At 30.2% G+C, this 23,934-nt stretch overlaps 1 protein-coding gene across 1 annotated transcript; it reads right to left on the reverse strand.

Moving 5' to 3' along the window:
- Positions 1 to 657: 657 nt before the first annotated feature.
- LOC111620882 (beta-2-glycoprotein 1-like) lies at positions 658 to 22,881 on the reverse strand. Its single transcript, XM_023362888.1, has 7 exons — positions 22,693 to 22,881; positions 19,874 to 20,008; positions 17,873 to 18,052; positions 11,588 to 11,758; positions 6,750 to 6,923; positions 5,945 to 6,136; positions 658 to 1,231 (listed from the first exon to the last, which is right to left on the reverse strand). Exons 1-7 carry the CDS (start codon positions 22,787 to 22,789, stop codon positions 1,032 to 1,034), a joined length of 1,149 nt encoding a protein of 382 aa, XP_023218656.1. The 5' UTR covers positions 22,790 to 22,881; the 3' UTR covers positions 658 to 1,031.
- Between the last annotated feature and the right edge of the window lie 1,053 nt (positions 22,882 to 23,934).

A 23,934-nucleotide genomic window follows, 5' to 3' on the forward strand; every position in this document is an offset into this window, starting at 1 on the left:
TTGTTCGACATTTTCGCCATAAAATTTATGAAGACTTTACGTAAAATGGCTTTGCGGATGCATAAAAATGCAAAAATTGTTTTGTTGGCCTCGCCTATTATTTTCAAATGAAATTAGTGTGTGGAATAAGAATGGCTTTGACGATTTAAATAATTCCAGTAAAGCCGGCAAAAGACACGAAAATCCTAAATCTCCATCGATTCTTTCGTAAAATTGAAGCAATTTGGAAATCAAAATAGAATTTAACATTAAAAATACATTTAGAGAAGTCTACGATTTTTACTGGCTTATCGAACAAACGAATACGAATGGCCCCTAGACCGTCGCTGACTGATTGCCCCCGAAAGTCGGCTTCTTACAGAAACGCAGCCTCCCTATCGTCAAATGTCAGGGCACGCCACCGTCTTACACATCAATCCATCTGAAACGGAAAGTATACGCAGCAACCAGTCACACGATACATTTCTAAAATGAAAATGGCTGTCTCCATCGAGAGATGTTTCCTGATTGGTTATTGTGGCTACGACTCAAAATCGGCCAACAGACCATGCTGGACAGCAAAATGTGTAGCATTCGCCGCTTTAACTTTCGCCCACATGGTGAATTTAGTAGAAACCGAAAACTTGGTTCGTAGTAAATAACCGATAAAGTTAAATCAAAATCTTACGTGTTTATAAATATTTAATAGTTGACAAGCAAATACAAAATAGTTTATAAATTGGTAATAGATATTAGATTTGACTAAATCCAAATGAAAACTCTAATAAAATGTTTCACCAACGAACTTACTGGTGACTAGAATTAAACAGGATGATAAATTACATAAATAAATAAAAACAGATTTAGATTTATATAATTTCTTCGTTATTTTATGTTTTGGCCTTGATTTACTCGCAATTTTGCATCTAAATTCATAAATGATTAATGAATACAAACGAAACAGAAACCATATAATTTTTCATAATATTCAAAATATATATATTGTTTACAAAACAACCTCCAAAATAGTTTGCTGTAATTATTATTTAAGTTTAGAGAGGTATACATTTAGGCACTTCATCGTCAGACCATCCACTATGTAAGCAGAAGATCAATTCTAAATCACCATCGAGCTTTTCGTCTTCCGGACATGAAAAAATAATCGATTCTCCGATTCTGTAACTTTCTTTGTAGTTTTCCAGTATCAAAGAAGAATTCTCTGGTTTTCGAATAGGATAGCATCCGTAAACACCTACAAATACAAAATCTCTATTAATAAACTATGAATTTTTACGTCATAGAAATTGTTTTCTTCTTTAATAATTTTGTTTATTCACATTATTATTTTGTTTCAACATTTTAAAAAAAACTTTACAGGATTTGTTAATGAAAGATAAATAAACCGTTAAAAAAGTATGAATTTAATAAATTTATCTTAATGGATTTTCCAAATTTTATAAAATATTAATTAATAAACTGGAAAAAAAATCAGAAATTTTATTGTTATATGATCAAAATTATTAGAATGAAATATATATGTATAAATATATGTAACTATCAGTAAAAGAAATAAATGTCTATTAATTTTTCAAACACTAAACAAAATAAAAAACAATATATAGTGTAATCATGATTTATAAGGTCTAATTTTGAGATTTTAAAATACTTTCTGTTTTATTGCATTTTATCGTAAAATTATAAAGTCATATTTCATGTGTAAAAATTAAAATTAACTCATTAGATATGACTGTGCCAGGTTTAAAATCTGCCTAAGAATTTGATCTGTAGGTATGACAACAAAAGAATTTGAAAAAATCAGTAAAAAGCGCATAAATATTTTTTACATCCCACAAATTAAATCAACATTTCACTGTAATGGTTAATTGGTCCGCAATTTGAAAAAATTGTAGACCTATAAATTCTCACTCTCATCTTCCTGTCTGTCCTTCCTTAATCTTGAGAACATAGTTTAGATAGATGAAAGACAAGACCAGATATGGAAACCTTAGGGGCAGGAGACACCGATTAACTATATATGAACTTCCAATGCAAACTGGAAGTCATGTTATTTCAATTCAAAAATTTTCCCCTGAAAAGTGTTAGATGACTGCCATGACTATTGTTAAAGGAAAAGTGTGATTTACAGGAGCAGGCCACTACTAATTTAAGGTAGAGAGAATATATTTTAAATTAAATAAAAATTGCAGCTTGCCATTGTGACAATGTCATAATAAATAATTGCACATTAATTTTAACATTCTTATCATCAACAATCAGGATTAGGTATATTTAGGCATGTGCCCCTTTATCGTCAGGTTGTCCTTTTCTTAATCCCCAAGAGAGCTCTAAGGTTTCATTTTATTTTTAAATTAGTTACTCATTTTTATCACAGAAAACTTTGGTACCACTATATCCGATTAACATGATTTTTGACGTATACAGTAGCATCAAGGGATTAATTAACTGCATTAATCAAAGATACTTGTATATATACAGGTATATTCTTGCATAATGTATGTTCAATGCCCTTTCCTATAGTCTGCAAGTGCCACTGTCAACAATCAATCTTTGTTTAAATTGTAAGCAGAAAACTTAAATTGGTACAAAATTTTGAAAAGTTGGAAAATTACATCTTTAAGTACAAAATACCTTGGGGCATGCATTAACTCAGTGTTTCTCAAACTTTACCTTCTGGTAGATTCCCTTAATAAAAGAAAACTTTTGTCAGATTTACTAGAGTAGAATTAAATAATATTTTTTCTATATATTTTAAAAGTTTTTTTTAGAACAATGTTTTTATTTTATATATTTTAATTTAAAACTTTAATCTGTGGTGCCCACAGACTGAAAAAAAGGGCATTGTACATTATGCAAGAAGTTTCAAACTCTACAATTCAATGTCGGATTAGCACTGCCACAGGATGCACTGGTTAACTCAGGGCTAATTTGGCTTTGAAAACAAGAAATATGGTTTTGGTCAATAAACAAAGAACAAATAATAATATAAAAATAATTGCATGGGACAATGGGCAAATAACATTCATTAGTTTCTTTTATATTGGCAGAATAGACTAGAAGTGAAGTTTCATGAAATTTGGGACCCCTCAGGAATAGGAAAAGGGCAGCCCAGACAAAAAAGGGTACCAGACTTTAATGTGTGTTTTAATAATGTATCGTTTAAAGCTGCAACTTATCCTAACATTCATCAATATCACACTTTCTTTACAATTATAAATTTTAGAATACTAAGTAAACCATTCAATTCAAAGGTGTAGAACAGGGGTGGCCAACCTTTTGCATACCATGCGCCAATTTTTTGATAGACGAGTTCAGATGTGCAGTGGCGTACCGTGGGTGTTAGCCGCCCGGGGCGGAGAAAAATTTCGGCCACCCTTTAATCAGGTATTTCAATTTAAAAGATCAAAATTCAGTTGTGTGAAAAAAAAATTAATAAAAAATGCGGTGGTGGTGTAGTTACCCGTACAAAATAGTCCCATTTGACATTAGTGGCATACACGATTGCGAATGTATCGTGAATCGTAGAAGCAAAAAAAAAGAAAAGGTCAACAGGTGTAGCAGTCCAACCGACTCGTGGACTGTCCGGACGGTAGCACTGTCATTTAGACGCCTATGCACTGATCGAAAATAAACATACATGCATACACTGTAATTTACTATGTGGAGAACACTCATTTTATCTGTAAAGTTGATTGCAACGAATTGTGCAACAAATGAACTTGCCAAGACAGACTATAAAAAATTAATTTTCTATGTAATATTCTTAATTGCAAAGAAGCCAAATCTGGCAATGTTGCTCAGAACTGACTAAAGCGCCACTTGTAATCGTCCAATGCACCAAGTTTGGCGCATGCGCCACGGTTTGGCCACCCCTGGTGTAGAACCTGAAGCAGACCCATAAACTATGCTGAAAATGTTTGTTTCTAATGTAATATTGCTGGAAGATGTAAAGGTGTGATATTGATGAATGTTACAAGAATGTTAAAATGTAATGTTAAATGATGAATGTTAAAAGTAAATATTACAAGAAGCAGTTTTTTAATTCCACAATATAATATGGTGCTTTTATTCCTAAAAACTCATGGATCCCTAACAATACATTTTGAGAAAGGAAATCAGTTAAGCACATAAAGATAGATAGGTTAATGAGAAAAGGCAATGCAACACTTGTGCAATTTCCGAGGAGGAATGCTTCACAGAAGGAATTTCTATGGGAAACTGACCTTTACTTTTAGATGTTAGAAGAAAGATATTAGCATTTGAGGTGGACATTAGTAACAGTCCCCAATACAACAGCACCTGGATAATCTGAAACAATATATCTCCAAAGCAAATTAATATCAAATGATATGCTGGGACACATTTAAACAGAACTGGACTACTACTTTTGGCATCTGTGATAAATCATTCAATGGGGCTACATTGAACACTTGTAATGTGTATGTGAAACTTTGTTTGTTCTATGTGTTCATGTCATTACAGGTGCTGTGCTGATAACTAATATGTAAAACCAAAACCAGCATGTGTTTATAATATCAATATCCTGAAATCTAGAATATTGATATTGATATTTATCTAGAATATCAATATATCAAAGAAATCTTGATATCAAGCCCATTGTCAATAACAAAATTTTGGTTTAGTGCAGCCCTAGTTATTATTGTTGCTGTATGTTATTTCAGGTTTGAATAAATCAGCTTTACTTTTATACCATCATTTTTGAATAACCATATTTAAGTAAGATAATGCTAAGAGAATACACATTAATCTAAATACCTAGTTACACAGGTGTGACTAAAACTAGATTGTTGAGATTTATTACAAAAATTGTTATAATGTTTCTAATTTACAATAATAAGCAGAGTTTCATGAAGTGATACAAACTACTATACATTAAAGAATTGGGCTCTGAAAGAAAGTCTGAAAGAGTGGTATGCCTAGTGTACATATCTGTTATTATAAAGCTACACTGACTCATGCACCAAAATGAAATATATGTGTGACAGTCACCTGACAAATATTATATGTAATATACTGTAGTTTAGTTATAGTAGTTTTTTTAGATGTTTCTGAAGTTTTCTCTGCCTTTCTCTTTCTGTGTTTCTTTTGTCTTGCTAGTTTATTGCCTGGGAGTAATAAAACTAGCAGGAGTTGAGTGAGAGTTATATGTAATAGGTGGATGGAAGAATGGGAACATTCTTTTTCTCTTGGAGGTTCTTGTATATACAGAAGGAAGGCTCAAGAAAAAGCTCACTAGGTTGTAGAGACCACATAGTTTATATGAGATTGGGACCATAAAATCATGAACTAACAGAAAATTCAATGATAGAAAAGATTGCCTGATACTGTCCCAATTTTATGTTTAGAGAGAGAGTGTATTATTGTTCTCATTCACCATTTTGGGCTTAGAGGTACCTCTCCCACTTTAGCTTTAGAATAGTTTAAAATAGATTTTTAATATTGCAAGTTGATGCATTAAATATTTGTCATGATTATTGAATTTTTTGTAACAAAAATTGCAAAATAAACATTTTTTTTCTGACATGGGATTGGATTCATTTACAAACCTACATAAAAGAAAAAATTCCCATGTTTGAATGAAACAAAATGTTTTTCTTTAAGAAGCAAACTTCTTACAGAAAACAAAATGATACAATCAAAAGGGACATTACCATAAGAATTTTAAAAAAAAGCTAAATATTCTCGATGCTATGATGTGTCAAAATTTTTGACTCTGGATGCCTCACAGAATTCCGCAGTGTCCATGTGATTGATTAACTAAGTTTCCTCTGCTTGTTTTGATTTTTAAATTAGCTTAAACTAACTGATTTTCAATGTTTTATTACTTTAATTACATTTTAGTTTAAAAAATAACAATTTTTAAATATAAAAATTTTATTCTATTAAATTTATTCTAAAACTGTAATAATGAATGTGCTGTACTTACATTCAACCTTTCCAGTTTTCCACAATCCATTTAGACAAGTAGCATAGTTTTGACCTAATAGTACAAGATTGTCACCCGCACATATTAATGTTACATTTGTACCATTTGTTACATGTTCAGTGACGTTACTTGCTACAGCTGTATCTTCAGATAATCTCTCAATAAGATCATAAACATTACATGTTTGGATTTCTGTTAAATATTTAAAGTTTTGTTAGATATAAATATAATTAAATTATACTGCAATAAATGATGTAAGAATGTTTTTATAATTAATGAAGAAAATTACACAAAAGATTTTAAAATATTTATAATAAATGCCTGTATTTTAAAAAGTTATGATTTTTTTTTATTAAAAATAGGCTGTACACAACCTTTCTTCAATGAATTTTTAAAAACTTCTAATTTCATATACAGGTATTCCTCATATGACACGGTACTTCTACAACATGGTTTCTCTCTAAATATATAAAATGTAGCAATTTACATTTCCAGAATCCATCCAATTCCATCTTCAGGTTTACAGAGTTTGTTTTGAATTGGAATGCATCAAATAGAACATACATGTAGAATTCAAATTTGAACAGACCAATATTGATCCATACTACATTACATCATTTTATTTAATTTATTAAAATCAAAAAATGCTTTTATAATCAATTGTTTTCAAATAAAACTACTCTCATAATAAAATATTCATGTATTAAAGAAATTCTATTAATATAATGTATTTGAAAACCCATTTATCAATTAAACAAACTGTATTCTTAATTGCATTTAGAAAATTTTAGAATATATTAATTACTTCTGCAAATAGGAGTAGTACTTGACCAATAATTGTCATATTGACACTTAGCTTTTGCTTCTCCTATTAATTTATATCCATCTCTACATTTATAAGTAATTTCAGAGTTATATGTTAGAGAATAAAAATCAACTTCCCCATTTTCTGGATGATGCGGAACTGGACATCGAATTTCTGTAAAAAACAAAATTTTAAAAATACTTTTTTGAGCATATAAAATGTTTTCATGAATTAGATAATTTAATAAAATAAATATTCATTTTCAATTAAAAAATGAATTCTTATCAAAGCACATTTATTTTTTATGGCATGATAAGTATTTTTAGATATGATTAACAATTAATAAATTTAAAGTTCAAAATTACAACTGGAATGAATAACTAGTAATAAAATCAACATCTTACATAATTTTCCAGCACAGTGTTGATTTTCTTACTAATTAATAAATTTAGTTTTGTTCCCTAAAATATTAATTAATTTATTAACTTTAGACTTTTAGAATCAGTACAGTTTTAGGAACCTCTTTGGAGTATAAGGTGTAGTATTGTTCTCCAGTGTTGCACTGTTTTTTCTAGAAATGCACCATATTGGATGTATTTTGTGTATGTATGCTTGTCATAGAATGGTTGAATCTATGAGAAACTGTTCTTTGCATCCAACAGTTTCTACAATAGGTTTTTTGTTGTTTTGTGAAAATGTTGTGTTATTGTATATGATGGTATATTTTGTTTATAATATATTTAAGTATTCTGTAGAGTATAGGAAGTGTGACCATTGAGGGTTGATACAATGCTGACGAAAGCAATATACAGAGTATAAATACCAAAACACAAATAGTGAACAGATACAATTAATACATTATTTACACAGAACAAAACAAGTGTCGCAGGATCTTTTGTCAGGATCCCAACTAAGGTTGGATACCCAGTCAAATTTCCCTGCATCGGGAGTGCATGTCATTGCAGACAAAAAAAAAAAAAAAATGTTTCGCGCATAACAGAAGTAATTCAAAATTATTATTACCTTAAAACTACTTTAAAATCTAATTAAGAGGAAAGTAGGATAAGAAATTAAAGGATAGAGATAGAAAGATCAATAGTGAAAATACCAGGGATTTTGTCAGGGAATACTTTTCCTCGCATGCAAGATGGGGTACACAATGAATTCTTCTAGCTTTCTAGCTTTATGATTTTCCGTTGCTTTTGTCACAAATATAGTTCCATTTCCGAACAAGAGATTTTCGATCATCACAAAGTTATCCAACTTTGTGATGATCGAAAGTCTCTTGTTCAGATATGAGCACTAATAAAATTTATATCCTGTTGAGCTACACAGTACTCGCTGAAGCGTAACCTTCTTTGCTCTTCCTTTCTGTTTTTTCTCTGACTGTCAGGACCTCCGTGCATCCTCTCCAAAATTGAGCTTAAGAATCTCCAGTTACTCTTTCCTTTTTGAACCCATTGTTGTCCTTTCTATTGTTCTCAATGTTTCTTGGAACATAACCTCCACATTGACAAAAGAAAAATTAGAAAAGGAAGACAAGAACAAAGAAAAGACATTGAGAATTAAAATAATCAAAACATGTAAATTTTAAATAATTAAAAAGGCAAGTAGCTACAGAAGGCATGTGATTAGGTCTGTATTGTCGTTTTTTGATTTTATATATGTAATTATTCACATACATGAAACCCAATGATAAGTATATTTGTCTGAGCTTTGTAAGAATATACAGTAAATGAAGACTATGTTACACTGCTCCTTCATACCTATGTACTGTACAATGGCTTTCAAAAGACAATTGTCTAGAAAGGTTTATTGTTCTGTACAATGTTCTAGACTGGTTTTTTTTTTAACTTTATTGCCCTGTGGGCACTAAGAGGGCCTCTTTCTAGCAAGCCCATTATGTGTTTGGTTAGGCCCACAATGGGATGGCTGGGTGGTGAAAAATGGGGCCCAACATATCTAAACAGACCACCCCCAAAAATTCCTGGGGATTTTTCAACTCCTTTCGGATTCAATCCTGGGTCCCCCAGAGCGGTAGGCTGCCATCTTGACCACTCGCCCATTTGTTCTAGACTGGTAGCAATTACGAGGACATCCAACTCATGAAATTAAGTGAAACTGAAGCCTTGATTTCATATCTTGCAGATATCAATAGCTATTTTTGGCAGATAAAATGAATCAAATAAAGAGTTACAGGATGAACAAAGACTTATGTATTGCAAAACTAATTTTCAGTTTTATCAATACTATGCTTTTCAACAGCTCAATTCTCAAAGATTGAAAATTGTCCAAGAAAACAAAATTGGAACAAAATATCAAAACTCACATTTAAAAAAATTGCCAGGACAAATTTACTTTTACAAAAAAATATATATTTCTTGAGATTATACATACAGGATGAGTCAATTTCATTTAGTCCCTTCACACACTGTTGAAGTAATAACAGTTCCGTGGCGGAGTCAACCTTTTATTGTAGGCTACTTGTCCGCCATCCAATGCAAAAAGTTAAAATAATCCTCTAGCGATGGCACAATAATACATTTTAAAAAATTGCTGGGACAAATTTAATTAATTTTTATTAATTTTATTATTGTGCCACCGCTAGAGGACTATTTTAACTTTTTATCATTGGATGGTGGACGAGCAGCCTACAATAAATGGTTGACTATGCCATGGAATTGTTATTACTTCAACAGCATATGAAGGGACCGAATGAAATTGACTCATCCTGTATGTATAGTATCAAGAAATATATATTTTTTTGTAAAAATCAAAACTCACAACCAGACAACTTTTTTCCAGCAGTAAATTTTACTGAACTAATGTTTTCAATCTCATTGATAGTCTATCAGGTTCAAAAAGCTGTAATGAAATGTTCATTACAGAGAATAGTCCATATTGGTGTTTTGAATGTGATAAAGGCCTATCAAAGAGGTTGAAAACATTATTTCAGTAAAATTTACTGCTGATAAGAAAAGTTGTCTGGTTATAAATTTTGAATAACATGTCTCAATTCATGCATTCTGGTCAATCAGAACAATCACATAACATTCTACATATAATTTCTAAACATCTCTCCAATCTCCATACTAAACAGAATTGCAAATGTACAGTAGACCCCCTATAAAACGGGTTCCTATAATTACGATTCCTATAAGACAGCAAAAAAATTGTNAGTACTGTAATTTTATACATTTCTTGTGAAAGAAACATTTCTTATTCAACGGCGATTAAAATTATTTATATTAATGATGTTTCCAAAGTTCAACGAAGTTTTCACAGAAAAATAAGTTATTAGAAATCGGCCGCTGTTTGCTGAGCTGTTCCGCGATGAAAACAAGCTTGAGCAATGGCGATGTCGAATGGTGCACACTCGGTAAGTAATCCTACAATTTTTTGTTTATAGCGTAGTTTATATGGATTATTTCCAAAAAAAAATATACGTATTTTGGAAATGTTGAGTCGGATTAGTCTAGAATCGATTAATTTTATGGAAGAAAACCTTTCAATCAGCCGTAGTCCGTAAACTTCACACGTGTCGGGCTGTGATTGGAAGGACTCGTAAGAAATTGGATTCCTAAAGAATGGAACGTATCTATGATCTTATAGGGGGTCGACTTGTACTGATCTGAAGCAGTTGAAGTTGCTTCTTGGACTGTCCAGCCATCTTTCTTCGACTATAAAAATTACAAATGTCTGGCACTTACACACATTGATCAGATGAATGATTGAAGGACAAACAAAATGATCCATGCTCAAAACAACAGTTGGTATGGTTGGATTTCCAAATAATAACAAATTAGCTACAGAGATCCTGGAAGACCTAAATATATTATTGCTCACTTTATGACATTTAATTGATATTTTTATATATATTTTTTATTTTGTAAATTGTCTACATTTCAATAATTATGATTATAAAAGAATTTATATTGATGAAAATCCTTTTTGAATAATGATTTAATATATAAGAGAGAATTGGGGCAGTCTGGGTGAAAAGAGATTAGAACCTGGGATGTTGAAAACCACCATCTTAGAGTTCAAATAATTATTTTTTATGGTTAACTTTAAATAAACTAATGTCATAAAACCTAAAAATCAGTAGAAGTGGTAAAAAAAATTCATATTAGTGAGCATTTTCCTCAATTAAATGGAAGAAAACAATCATCATCACATGGTCTACAAGATTTATAAGGCATCCAGTCTATATCACTCAACAAGCTTCCATATTTCAAATTAAGGCATTCCATCTTCTACAGTTCAAATTTAGAAAGTTAAAAGCCTGAAGATGTCCATCTAATATGGAAAAAATGTTTGCTAATGTAAATTTTTTTTATCATTTATGCTAGATTTTGATTTTTGTGTGTTAGTTGAATTGTTGTTGTCAGCCAAATTTTTCTGATTTATTACTTTAGGCATGTGTGCCTTTTCTTGTTCTAAGCCAGTGGTGCCCAAACTTTTTGATTGGCAGGCCAAATTGCAAGTCATAGATAGGTGACCAAATATATTTTCTAAATTTCATATAAACAAAAATTATGCCTATTTCTATCATTTATATTCATTGAATATGTTTGTAAGCCAAACTGACTGCCACAGGACAGATTTGGTTTCAGTGCTTTAGTGTGGGTGCCACTGTTCCAAACCATCAAAACATATCTTATCCTGGTTTCTTTGTTTAATATTACACACATTGATTATTATAAATAAATGTTTAAACATTTACTTATAATAATCAATGTGCATTAAAAAATTTATATTTTTAAATTGCTAATAATTGGATGAAATTGATTAGTAAAAATTCACTTATTTTTTAATTAATATAGTTTAATATCTACCTTTGCATGTTGGTTTTTGACTTGTCCATTCACCTGTTATAAGACAACGTAATGTTGCATTACCAATCAATCTGTATCCTTCCATGCATTCATAATGAATTTCACCATTAACTTCAAAATTATCATCCACAATATTTGCATGTTCAACATATCCAGGATGTTTACATGTGCCTATTATATTTTCATATATAATTTTAAATAATATACCAAATGAAATTGACTCATCCTGTATGTATAGTATCAAGAAATATATATTTTTTTGTAAAAATCAAAACTCACAACCAGACAACTTTTTTCCAGCAGTAAATTTTACTGAACTAATGTTTTCAATCTCATTGATAGTCTATCAGGTTCAAAAAGCTGTAATGAAATGTTCATTACAGAGAATAGTCCATTTTGGTGTTTTGAATGTGATAAAGGCCTATCAAAGAGGTTGAAAACATTATTTCAGTAAAATTTACTGCTGATAAGAAAAGTTGTCTGGTTATAAATTTTGAATAACATGTCTCAATTCATGCATTCTGGTCAATCAGAACAATCACATAACATTCTACATATAATTTCTAAACATCTCTCCAATCTCCATACTAAACAGAATTGCAAATGTACAGTAGACCCCCTATAAAACGGGTTCCTATAATTACGATTCCTATAAGACAGCAAAAAAATTGTGACGGTATCCGTAAAAAATGGTAAAAAAAACTCCTATAATTACGTAAAACGTCATCGGGCAGCCAAACTACTTTCCGCCGTCAAGCACGCCATGCTACGGAGAGATTACTATCGTCTGTACAATATTATATATAAATTAGGTACTGTACANACAATTGATTAATTAATCATTCAAGTTGCAGTTACTATAAATCAATATTTTTTTCAATATTGAGGATTTTATTTTTTCAGAACTACATTGTATCATTCATTAAGAATTTTAATGTCATTTCTTTTTGTGTGGAATAGTGTGATAACATCAATGCATGCCTTTTATTTCCCATCTTTATTTCCATCAAACCTAGAATGAAAAGGGACTCCAAAAAGAGTCTGAAATGCATTTTGTGTACTAGTGTATATTAGTTAAAATTAAATTATTGTTAGTTTTATTCTGCACTACTGTAAAATTTAGATTTTAAATAAACAAGCTTAGTTTGTAATATTATATTCATTGGAGTGATAAGCCTTAAATTATAAAACTGGTTAGTTTTATAATTGAAGGCACAATTTAATACAGTAACTAAAAGCTAAAAGCAATAAATAATATGCCATTAAATCTCATTGAAATTCTTGTCCAGCTTGTTCTCTTCTTTTCCACTCTTCATTTTTTATACTATGTTTCTTTTTAGGTGGCACTGTTGCATATGGATGTTTTAACTACAAGATATTTTTTCAGTATGAATTTATTTCCATCCTTTATTATTATTATTATTTAGATTGTCATTATTTTTCCAAATGTATATGTTTTCTTTAAATCATATGATTTATGTATCTTCTTCAAAGATGAAAACTTCAAAGCTATTTTTACCTATTTTACAGTTGTGGGAGGTATAATGATCATGAAATGCTGAATTAGCACAGGCATGGCCAACATACGACCTGCAGGCTGGATCCAGTCCGTCTAATGAATTTATGCGGCCCGCGATTAATCTTTCAATATTAGCTACCCAAGTACAAATAGCTCGATGAAAAATTCTGACGCCTAAGAAAAAAAAAAAAAAAGTCAACAACTCACTGTGCATTTAGAGTTAACCCTCCATTACAAATCTCTTAAGTACAGCTTAGAATGTTGATAGAGCATGATAATGTGAAAAATGTATCTGTAATCTCTATGTACAATTTAGTCTCTATGGGGTGACACCACAATGAGATCTCGCACCACCTTAAAATCTTCCTAGGGCAACCTCTGGTTTGGCCCGTGAAAAAAGTTTTCTTTCCAATTTGGCCCAGGGGTAAAAACTGTTGGACACCCCTGGTCTAGCGTATTTTAAATCTGCTTTATGTTCTTTATATCTGACAAGTAGTTTGTTTTGTTTTGTTGATACTTGTTTTTGGTTCAATTCATGTACTATACAATACATTGTATACTGTAGCAGTATACTATATTTTTTGTTTTTGTCTTTTTGTCCATTGTACCTTTTTCTCCTGTTCTTTGTTCTTTCTCTCTTCTAGAACTTTGTATTCTCCTTAATTCTTCCTTCTTAGAGATGAGATTCATTTCCTTGAACAACCAGTACAAGTACAAGGTTATCTGAGGGATTATATGGTAGAAAGAAGGATCACTTTTGAACTGGTACTCAAAGAGAGAGGATAATGAAAAGGCAGCAATGTGATATTGTCTGGTACCTAAGTAGACAGGTGAGTAATAACTTTGAGCAGAAATCCTTGAAATTCCTGGGCTGAAGTTAGTGTGTTGAGTCAGCATTCAACTTGACCAGTTGCGAGTTTTGAATGAGCAAATGATAATTTGGACATAAATAAAAACCCCCAGGAACCAATGAGAAGAAGACGCAAGTGTGAATTTTGTGCAAGAAGTTCTACTTGACCCCTCATGACAACAAGAACTGAAAGACATTTGCAGGACCTGTGTACCTTTGTTCTGTCCTATCTGCCATCATTACTAATTTTATATCTTCAATTTTCTATAGTAGGGTAAGTTTAGTATTAAGAGTTAGTTAAAAAAATTATCTCTATAATAATTATTCTTGTTTATTGTATTGGATAAGTATTATTGCAATTTAATGTGTTGTGGTCATTTATTAGTTTCGTAATTTCCACCAACAATTGGGTTTAAGGTGAAACTGGGCTGGAGAAACTGTTCTAGAGCTGACATCCTTGATTGAACCTGTAAATAATTACATCATGCATAAATAAATTAATTTTCTCACGTCTACTGTGTGTTTGTTTCGTTGGATGTTTGCCTTAGTATGCTAACAAAAACCCTATCATATGATATATCTCACAATGCTATATTACATTACATTTGATGTTTTCCAGTAATTTGTGTCTTGTTCTTTTCTTCTGGAATTTTTTAGTGTATTGTTTAAAGTTTTGTTGATAAGGATTAATATTATGTCATGTTAAAAAAGTTTTTTGATTTTTTCATATCCAAACAAAACATCTGAGATGTAAAAAAATTATGCCAAGTAAAAATTTATGACAATTTAGATGACGGTCAAAATTTTTCTTAGGAGTTTTTCTTTGGTAAAGATAAATTTGGTGCTTGGAGGAGAAATGTAGAGAACAATAATACAGGTAAAAATCTTGTGAATACTTCCATGTACCAAGCTTATCTTTACCAAAGAAAAACTCCTAAGAAAAATTTTGACCATCATCTAAATTGTCATAAATTTTTACTTAGCATACTTTTTTTTACATCTCAGACGTTTTTGTTTGGATATCAATTGTTTTTGTTTAATAACTGCATTATTATGTCAAGACATAAGATAATAAAGTACAATTTGGTCAGTGCTTGATAATTGGACGTGCCGCTGACCAAATGCACTGCCAATCAATGCTTTCAATACATCATTTAGAAAAATTGTTATAAAAAGTTTTAATTAGCATAAATTTGAGCTTTTAATTCTGAGTAACATTTTGAATAAAATTCCATTTGTTTCCATGCAATTTTATTTTTATAAGCATAAAATTAAGCTGTAAAACTGAATCAGCTCTATGGAAAACCCCTGTGAACTTTGACCTTCAACCCGGAAGTTTCATAAGCACCTCACTGATAATGAGAAAGGCTTAAATTTAAAATTTGATCTTTCTAGACCCAATAGTTTTTTCTATTAGTGTCTGCAGTGCCAGATGAAGAAAAAGAAGAAAATACAGCTTTTTTGGCAATTTTTGCATTTTTCAATTGTTTATATTTCATCTGCTACTTAATAGAAAATCTTGAAATTTTTCACACTACCTAAGAAAATAATAGTCTTTTGAACAAGACATTCGGAATTACTTTAGGTGATTGAGGGGTGAAGAAATTGACCCCAAAAATGGGCAACTCTGATCCCTGTATATATATTGTATAGTCAGTCAGTGACATTTTTATCTGATTACATACATGAGGAGTCACTGCCCTGACTCCTCATGTATGGGAACTATATGTAATATTTGTCATTTTTACTTTCCTAGTTCTGTTATATAAAATATAAGAGAAATATGGCAATCAGTCAAAAAATGTCCCCCCAAGATTTTTACAGTTTTGTACTTGGGGCCCATAAATGTTGAGAAATACAAAAAACTCGGGGTTTTTTTCTATATGTGTGTATGTGTGGGGCATGAATTTGTTCACTCTCTGAAGCTTAATAACTTTTGTGCTTTTTGTTAAAAATTTCTGAAATTTTGCAGGGAAGTTTGTTTATTAGGGAATTGATGCTATTAAATTTTCATGATTAAATGTCGAGGGGTGGGGAGATAAAGAGGGTCATGTGTCATATCTCGAATAGGGTCAGACTTAATGACAATTTTACTCATTATTATCATTTACAATTTTTTATAAAACCTATCCCTACCCTAAAAATTAAGCTTTTTTGCCATTTTATAATATTTAACAATATAAAGTGTTTTAATAAATTATCATAACAGATGGTGCCACCAAACATTGCCAGGAAAGTTAAACTTGTTGCTGAATGTTTACAATTGAAGGTATACTTATTACTTTTTGGTGGTTTGGGCTATATTTTTCTAAATTTTTTGATTACTCTTTTAGGAAAATTATTTAAGTACATTTTCTTTTCAATTTTAATATTTCATTTTTCTTTTTATTTTTGATTATTAATTCTATTTTGTACTTTTTTATCCATTCCATAAAAAAACACATTGCATTTTATATATTGAGGTAGCTGTGATTTATAGTTTATAACTTTGTTAATGTTACACAATTTTTTATGTCAAAAATTCTAATTTATTATTACGTCTTTTTAATCTATGTCCAGATAATTTAATATATTGCTTTCCTGTCCAATTTCAAATTTTCTCTCTTTGGTGTAGGGATTTATTGTATTTTTTATACTGTTAATATTGATAATGTTATTATTAAAAACTTGATTATTTCATTGATGCATCTTGTATAAGAAAATTATCCCTTATATGTTACTAATATTTTTATAAATATTAATGATGATTATTTTGGTGAGTTTTGAATTTATTATATTTCCCATGAGCCTTAATATCTGTCTGTTACTTTAAAATAATTACTTGTGTATACAAAATTGATTAATGTTCCAGTCTGATATGTTTAATGCTTTTAAGTTCTATCAATTTCCAGATAATTGAAAGATGTATATTTTTAATGTATAGAATTATTATTCTATATGATTTCTGGATTTTTGTATTGCTTAGTTGCACAAGTTTTATTGAGTATTCTGAATTGTCACAGTTGTTTAATTATTTCTTTAAGTAATGTTCTAGGTTGTATAATACTGATCAAAAGTCTACTATGGGTCTTATTTTTTCTTTCAGTTTATGCATTTTTATTTTAAGTTCAGCATTGGTTCTCTAAAATTATGTAGTCTAAGATGAAGTTTTTTTTGTTGTTATCTAGTAATTTATTTTTGTTTAATTTGTTAATACATTCCGTAATTCATCATATGTAGCATTAGTTTGGTTGATAGGCAATTCTTTATATATCTTGTTTATTAATTTAGTGATTTTCCATCCATTTGTAACTATTATTGATTGTTTCAATTTATTAGCTTTTATGAGTGTTGTTTTCATTCAAGAAATTTTTTATGATATTAAATTTTTATTTGTATTTTGAAAACATTTAATGTTTTATTTTTTTTCTTCCCCTTCCTTTGGTTGTGTATCTTTTAAGTAAAGTTTTTTAATATTATATTTTAATTGATTACATTCTAGTTTTTTATTTCTAAAAATATTTTTGAAAACTAATAATATGATAATTTGAATAGCAGGAAAGAACACACAGCTTCACCAAATTTTTAAAAGTGAAGTTTTCCCAATCACTAAAACAGCAGTATAAGTAACTGACATTTGAAAAGAATACTAAATCATACATTTAGTATTACATTAAATGTAGTGCTTATTTATATATGGATGTTTTAAACTGAAATATATGTAAATAAGTATTAGATTTACTGTATAATTTCCTACTGTAAATATGTATACAACTGGTACCATAACAAGAAGGGGAGATGAAACTCCTAAAATGCATATATGGAAATGAAAATAAAGATGAGAAATAAAAATCATGCATTGTTGTTATGGAGCACTGCTCCACATAAAAATGAAATGAAAAACTTTGAATTATTATATATCCAAATTACAGTTTACCTTGACAAACTGGAACTTGAGACCACTGACCATCATCATTGCATGTGGCCTTTGCTTCTCCCACTAATTTATAATTATAATTGCATTCATAACGAATTTCAGAATTATATATTAATGAATCATAAAACACTTGACCATTTTTTGGATTTTGAGGTATTGGACACTGGATCTTTACAGGATCTAATAATATAAAAAGCTTTACTCAATTCATTTATTTAAAAAATTCCATAATACTAAATTAACAAGACTGTAATTATATTTATTTATAAATTCTATTTACTTTTTAACATTAATGAAAATTATTGTTTTATGTTAAAAAGTAATAAACTGAAAAATTTTGTAATTTCTCTTTGACAGTAGCATTTCTAATGTAATGTGATACATTTTGGTGTCATACCATGCTGGCGGCACTCCAAAAGAAAATTCAATTGCATACATTCCTTGTGCCAACATTCTTTCTCATTTAGAATTGTAAAGAAATATCTCCTTGCAGTTTCCATGGAGTGAATGAAAGAAATTATTTTGTCATGCCTTTATTATATTAATAAAGTTTGACAACTAAAGTACAAAAACAAACAAAATATCTCACAAGCACTTGTTGCAGCTGCATTTTCCCTGAATATAAAAATATATACTTTCTTATTACAGGCTATCATCCTAAGAAAGTTGCAATTAAACACTTTAGGGAGTGATGATTATGACAATGGGGTGGAGGAATTCTGACCTGAATTTTGGTCCCTGTCAACAGAACTATGAACCAATAGGAAGCAAGGAAAGAGGCGATCTGGGCCAATCAAAAATATCGGTTTTCGGTCAAAAAGTATATAAAAAATAGGACACAAGTATATAAAAAATAGGACCCTGTGTCCTTGGGACTCAGTCCCAAGAATACAGGGAAAAGAATACAGGGGAAAGAAATGAGAAAGATAGTAGGAGTTGGACAGAGTTAGAGAGATATAGAGTTGGTTGTCATTACTTAGCCATCTTCTCCCAAAAGGATCACTTCATCCTTTTGTGTAATGGACCACTGCTTGCTAAAAGATCCATGGTTTTCAGTCATCTTTTTCCAGAGGGTCAACTAGCCTTTTGTCAACTTAATCTTTTCCTAGAATTCTTTTCCATCTATACTTTTTGTTGACTTATTCTGTCCAGGAAGATGAAAAAAAGCCTTACTCATCAAAAGGATCACCTGTCCACCCAAATGTTGTTGTCTTATAGGATTAACTGTGTACTAAATATACTTATCTTCCTCTGCAGTACAAGTGACAACTTGTTGTCCTGAGAGTCAATCAACTGGGAACATCACATAGAATCCATTCTCAAGTAGAAGACCAACTGACAAGTGGCCAACTCCATTTCTTTTTCTAGTTATGTCTCCCTACACTCATCTCAGGAACACCGTCAAGTGACATGTTTCAGAAAGAAATTTTAATTATAAATAAATGTGATTGTCTCTGTATGTGGTGTAAGTTTCTGTGTTTGCTACCATTACCCCACACAGCTCCATCCTCTTGTATCATCCTGACAGAAGCATGACAGAAAGTGACAAATGCCCTTCCTTTCCAACTTCACTGTAGGGTGATTCACCAACAAGGCAGTATCCACTCTTACTTAATGCAATATGTCATAATTTGTGCTTAGAAATACTTTATTTGTTGATATCCTGAAGATAAGCTCTATGTAATTTGAAAATGTTTAGTTTCTGTAAACTGAAATTCCATTGAAAGCAATAATTCTATCTCATTAGGTAATTTTTGCAAGAATATCTCAGACATGATAAATTGTTGGAATAAATAATATCTAAATAGACAAATGCTTAAAGGCATAAAGAAGCAAGATATTTAGACTCTTTATACCTTCAAACAATTGTGTTTTTGTCTGTTAATTTTTAAAACTAATGAAAATAATTTCAATTAATTGAAAATTTAATTACAGTATATTATTAATTCATAATTATACAATAATTATCTTATAATCCGTAATATAGAATGGAACTGATACCTGGAAAAACTTTAATCATTACAAAATGCTCATTTCTAGGTGATATGCAGCTGTAGTTTCCAGAATAATCATTTGTCATATTCAAAATGTCAATATGAACGTAGAATGAACCTCTCCGAGATTGAAACACTTTAACTTTTAAAAGAAATTAAATATTATTAGATTAATTTTAAAAAATTATTATTCATTGTATTAATTTAATCATAACATTGTTAATAAAAGCTTCTTATAATTATTTAAATTTTTCATTATATTATTATTTATCAAACTAAAATTTTAAATTAAATAAGTCTTACCAAAGTACATGAAATACCAATTAGTAAAACAGAAATTCATCAATTACACCATAATAAAATTGCCATAGTTTCTATAATCAGGGCATTTGACACCAGGGGCAAACTTAAATATGGCACTTTTTGGACAAGCCTTTCATAGGTCCATTATATATTTATTTTTGTTCCTCTCATCTTAGCACCCTGGGCACATACCCCTTCTGCCCCTGCCTTTCCACAGTTTTATATATATATAAAACCCATAAATATTACATTAATATACTATAGTTAAAATTACCATAAGTATAATTAACAAATTAACAACATTTACCCTAATTCTGCAACACAGTATCTCACACTCAACTTAGAGAGACTACTACAGTTACTACACCACATAATGCTTGCTCAAAAATTGTTTATGCAACTAATACACTAACACATAAAACCTAATTCTGTATTTATTTAAAAACAACTATAAATGTCATTACTTTTGCAAAAGTATAAAATAAGTAGAAATGCAAAACAAGTCTTCAGTTTTTCTTATAAGAATATTTACATTTATAAGATCCCTCATTATTAAATATCATGCCATTAATCATGTAAAAATTAACATTACAGTGTACAAATTTTAAAACAGTTTTTTTTAATGTAAAAATGCAAATTTATGGCATTGCCAATGTGAGGATCCGAATCCAGACTTTCAGTATGTTTACATCATTATCTCCTAACATCACATCATAGTTATACTTTCGTTAAATAACTGTCAACTTTCGCACCTGGGAGCAAAACATCTGTTAAGTTCTCAGGCCTGACAACGAAGCTTTCTCATCACCTCTCGACCTAATATCTCAATTTCATCAGTTCAACAATGAAAAAAATCAAGAAACTAAGGCAGTTGTCGCCTGTCCTTCGAAAGAGTCAGTTGTCACCCATACCTTATCCTAAGTGCCTCAATATTTGGATATCTGTGAATATATCATTTTAATTTATGTTCTTATATCCTACTAATAGATCATCAGAAACCATCGTCTAACATCTTTGTGGATACGTTCCATCAGGCTTACGGATATTTCATCTACAACAGGGGTCGCCAAAGTGGTCGATATCAACCCCCAGGGATCGATACAACATTATTGGGGTGTTGATTATCAAGCTTAAGCTAAGGATGAGGGGAGCTAAGGATCAAGCTTATCTGTATCACTGATTGTCAGTTACAAAAATTATTATTAGCAAATATACAATAAATAAAAAAAATGCAAAATTAAAAGAAATGTATTAAAATAGTAAGTGCTTTCTTTTTGTTTGTAACAGAAACTTTTTGCTGGGGGTCGATATGAGGTTTCAAAAACTTGTAGGAGGTCGATGATCAAAAAAGTTTAGTGACCCTTGATCTACAGGATACCCAAACTGACATCCCAAACTTCCTCTCTTTCACCAAGAACGTTCCAGATCAAGACCAGATCCTCAATAAGGTATTTATCACCATGCGTTTTTGCTGTAAACTCTCTCTCTCGGAAAACATGGGTCTTGAGTTACCTCAGTCTAATATCTACATAATAGCTATCATTTCTCATATACCTAAATCTATCATATTCCACTCAATCTATGATATGTCTTGTATTATCTATTGTTACCAATTAAACAGTTGTTATGTTAACTCATCTCTGCATAAGTCACTTCTGGTGCGTAGTCTCTTCCTCCATCCCGAATCCATTCGCTCACACATGTAATCATTCACGTGAGAACATAACAGTTTCTGTGTCTGTCCATAAAGACACAGTTGGTGTCAGTCCTGACAAACCTTGTCATTGCGATCTTCGCTGACGCGATGTCGACCCATCAGTCCTGTGATGCCAAAGTATAGGGGGCCCTTCGGCATTGTCACATCAAGTAACAGTGATGTTTAAAATTTGGTATCAAATTTAAAGTAGGATGGTGTTTAAACATTAAAAAGAGAGCCATTCATTAATAAATATCATCTGTAAACCTTGTCATTTATTTTAGCTTGTAAATTCCAAATTGCATCATATTCTGTTTGGAACATTTTTCCATTTTTGAATATGTTCTTCCTTGCTCTATTTGTGGAATGGCTTTTTTACCTGAGGAAGGCTTCTCAATGCTACCAAAAACATTTGTAATGTCCATTATATGTTATCAGCAGGAATAAGTATGTACAGTGTTCGTTGAACAAACAACAACATTAAAACCCGATACATTATAAACTACAAGCCAACCAATGCCATATTTATTAGTACTATAGCCAATATCTAGCCCGATGACATACTGCATTGGTTGGTTGTAGTGTACAGTGTTTGTTGTTTGTGTTAGTGCCAATTGTCAACTGTTTCAGCTTATTGGTAAGTTAGATAAAAAATTTAAAATTTATTAAATATTAAATTGTAAAAAGTTACCTTTTTCTTGCTTAGAAGCATTAGTTAATAGTCTAGGCCATNGTTTGTGTTAATGCCAATTGTCAACTGTTTCAGCTTATTGGTAAGTTAGATAAAAAATTTAAAATTTATTAAATATTAAATTGTAAAAAGTTACCTTTTTCTTGCTTAGAAGCATTAGTTAATAGTCTAGGCCATTTATCTTTTTTAACAGTATTGCATGTAATTACCAATGGTGTATTCTTCTCTACCATAATTAAATTACCAGGAAAAATGGTAAAATTCTTGTTTTGTATGGTAATAATTACATCATCATCTGCAAAAATATTTTAGTTCACAATAAGTACATTGTAAGGAAGATATTTTGTTCACTTCTCACAAGAAAAATATCCAAACTTTAACAAAAATCATTCGACAAAATGCTATTTTTCTTATAGTTGTTTTACCTAGAAACCTAACTTTGAAAATATTTCTATTAATGTCTGATATACATGATAATGATATTATTAATATTAAAGAAATAAATAAGTAAAAATTAACAATATAAATAATAATATAAAATTTAAAATACAAGACAAGAAGAGATTAAGAATGAAATTAATTATTTAGGTACTATAATACAAAGGAAAAAAGACAGAGTAGAATTTAAAACTCATAAAAAACTAAATGTACAAAAAGTAATATATTTTAAATCAAATATTTCTTTATACATGAAAAATAACATATTTAGTGCAGAGTATAAATAAAATAAAAATAGAACAAGTAACTTATGCCCTCAAAATAGCTTACTTGTTCTATTTGACAAGTATTGATCTAAAGAAGAAAATGATGCTTAATAATTATCTAAAAATACACTAGAAAAATGGGTAAAGAAATAGTACAGAATAAAATTAATGGATGTGGCATAGTATATTTTAGTTTTTTTTTTAGTTTTGTATTATTCTCTGTTCTTTGTCCTTTCATCTTTTCTGAAATTTTCTAATCTCCTTAATATTCTTCCTTCTTGAAGATGAGGGAGTCAATTCAACCAATGGAGAGGTGTCTAAGGGCATACAAGAGAGAAAAGATCAGTTTGTGACTTTATAAAACTGTAATTGTTTCTGCCAATGGTCAGGTATTTTGGATAACTGCCAGGAGATGATCCTAGAGTTGGCATCTGTGAATGTACAGTACCTGCTATAAAGAAAATTCAAAGCTTAATTAAACATTTTTTTTTATCTACAGCATTATTTGTTCTTTCATTTTCTTCTTCTGTGTTTGTCTTCATGAGCCAACAGCTACACATTTCATATTTCATGTTTAAAATAAACATGAAATTAAAATATATGGCTTTTCCATATACATAGGGACTTCTTAAAGAATTAAACATAATATTTAATAAGTTAAATATATAATTAGT

The sequence above is a fragment of the Centruroides sculpturatus genome, unplaced genomic scaffold, assembly GCF_000671375.1.
Source record: "Centruroides sculpturatus isolate CEXI.00-Female unplaced genomic scaffold, Cexi_2.0 scaffold17, whole genome shotgun sequence".
Taxonomy (NCBI): domain Eukaryota; kingdom Metazoa; phylum Arthropoda; class Arachnida; order Scorpiones; family Buthidae; genus Centruroides; species Centruroides sculpturatus.

Excerpts from the sequence above, each read along its gene's own strand:
- LOC111620882 (XM_023362888.1), bottom strand. The coding sequence starts at position 22,789 with ATGGTAGAGAAGAATACACCATTGGTAATTACATGCAATACTGTTAAA. Across the intron at positions 20,009-22,692 it reads TGCTTCTAAGCAAGAAAAAG|TTAAAGTGTTTCAATCTCGG; the intron begins GTAACTTTTTAC and ends TTCTTTTAAAAG. Across the intron at positions 18,053-19,873 it reads AATGATTAAAGTTTTTCCAG|ATCCTGTAAAGATCCAGTGT; the intron begins GTATCAGTTCCA and ends TTATATTATTAG.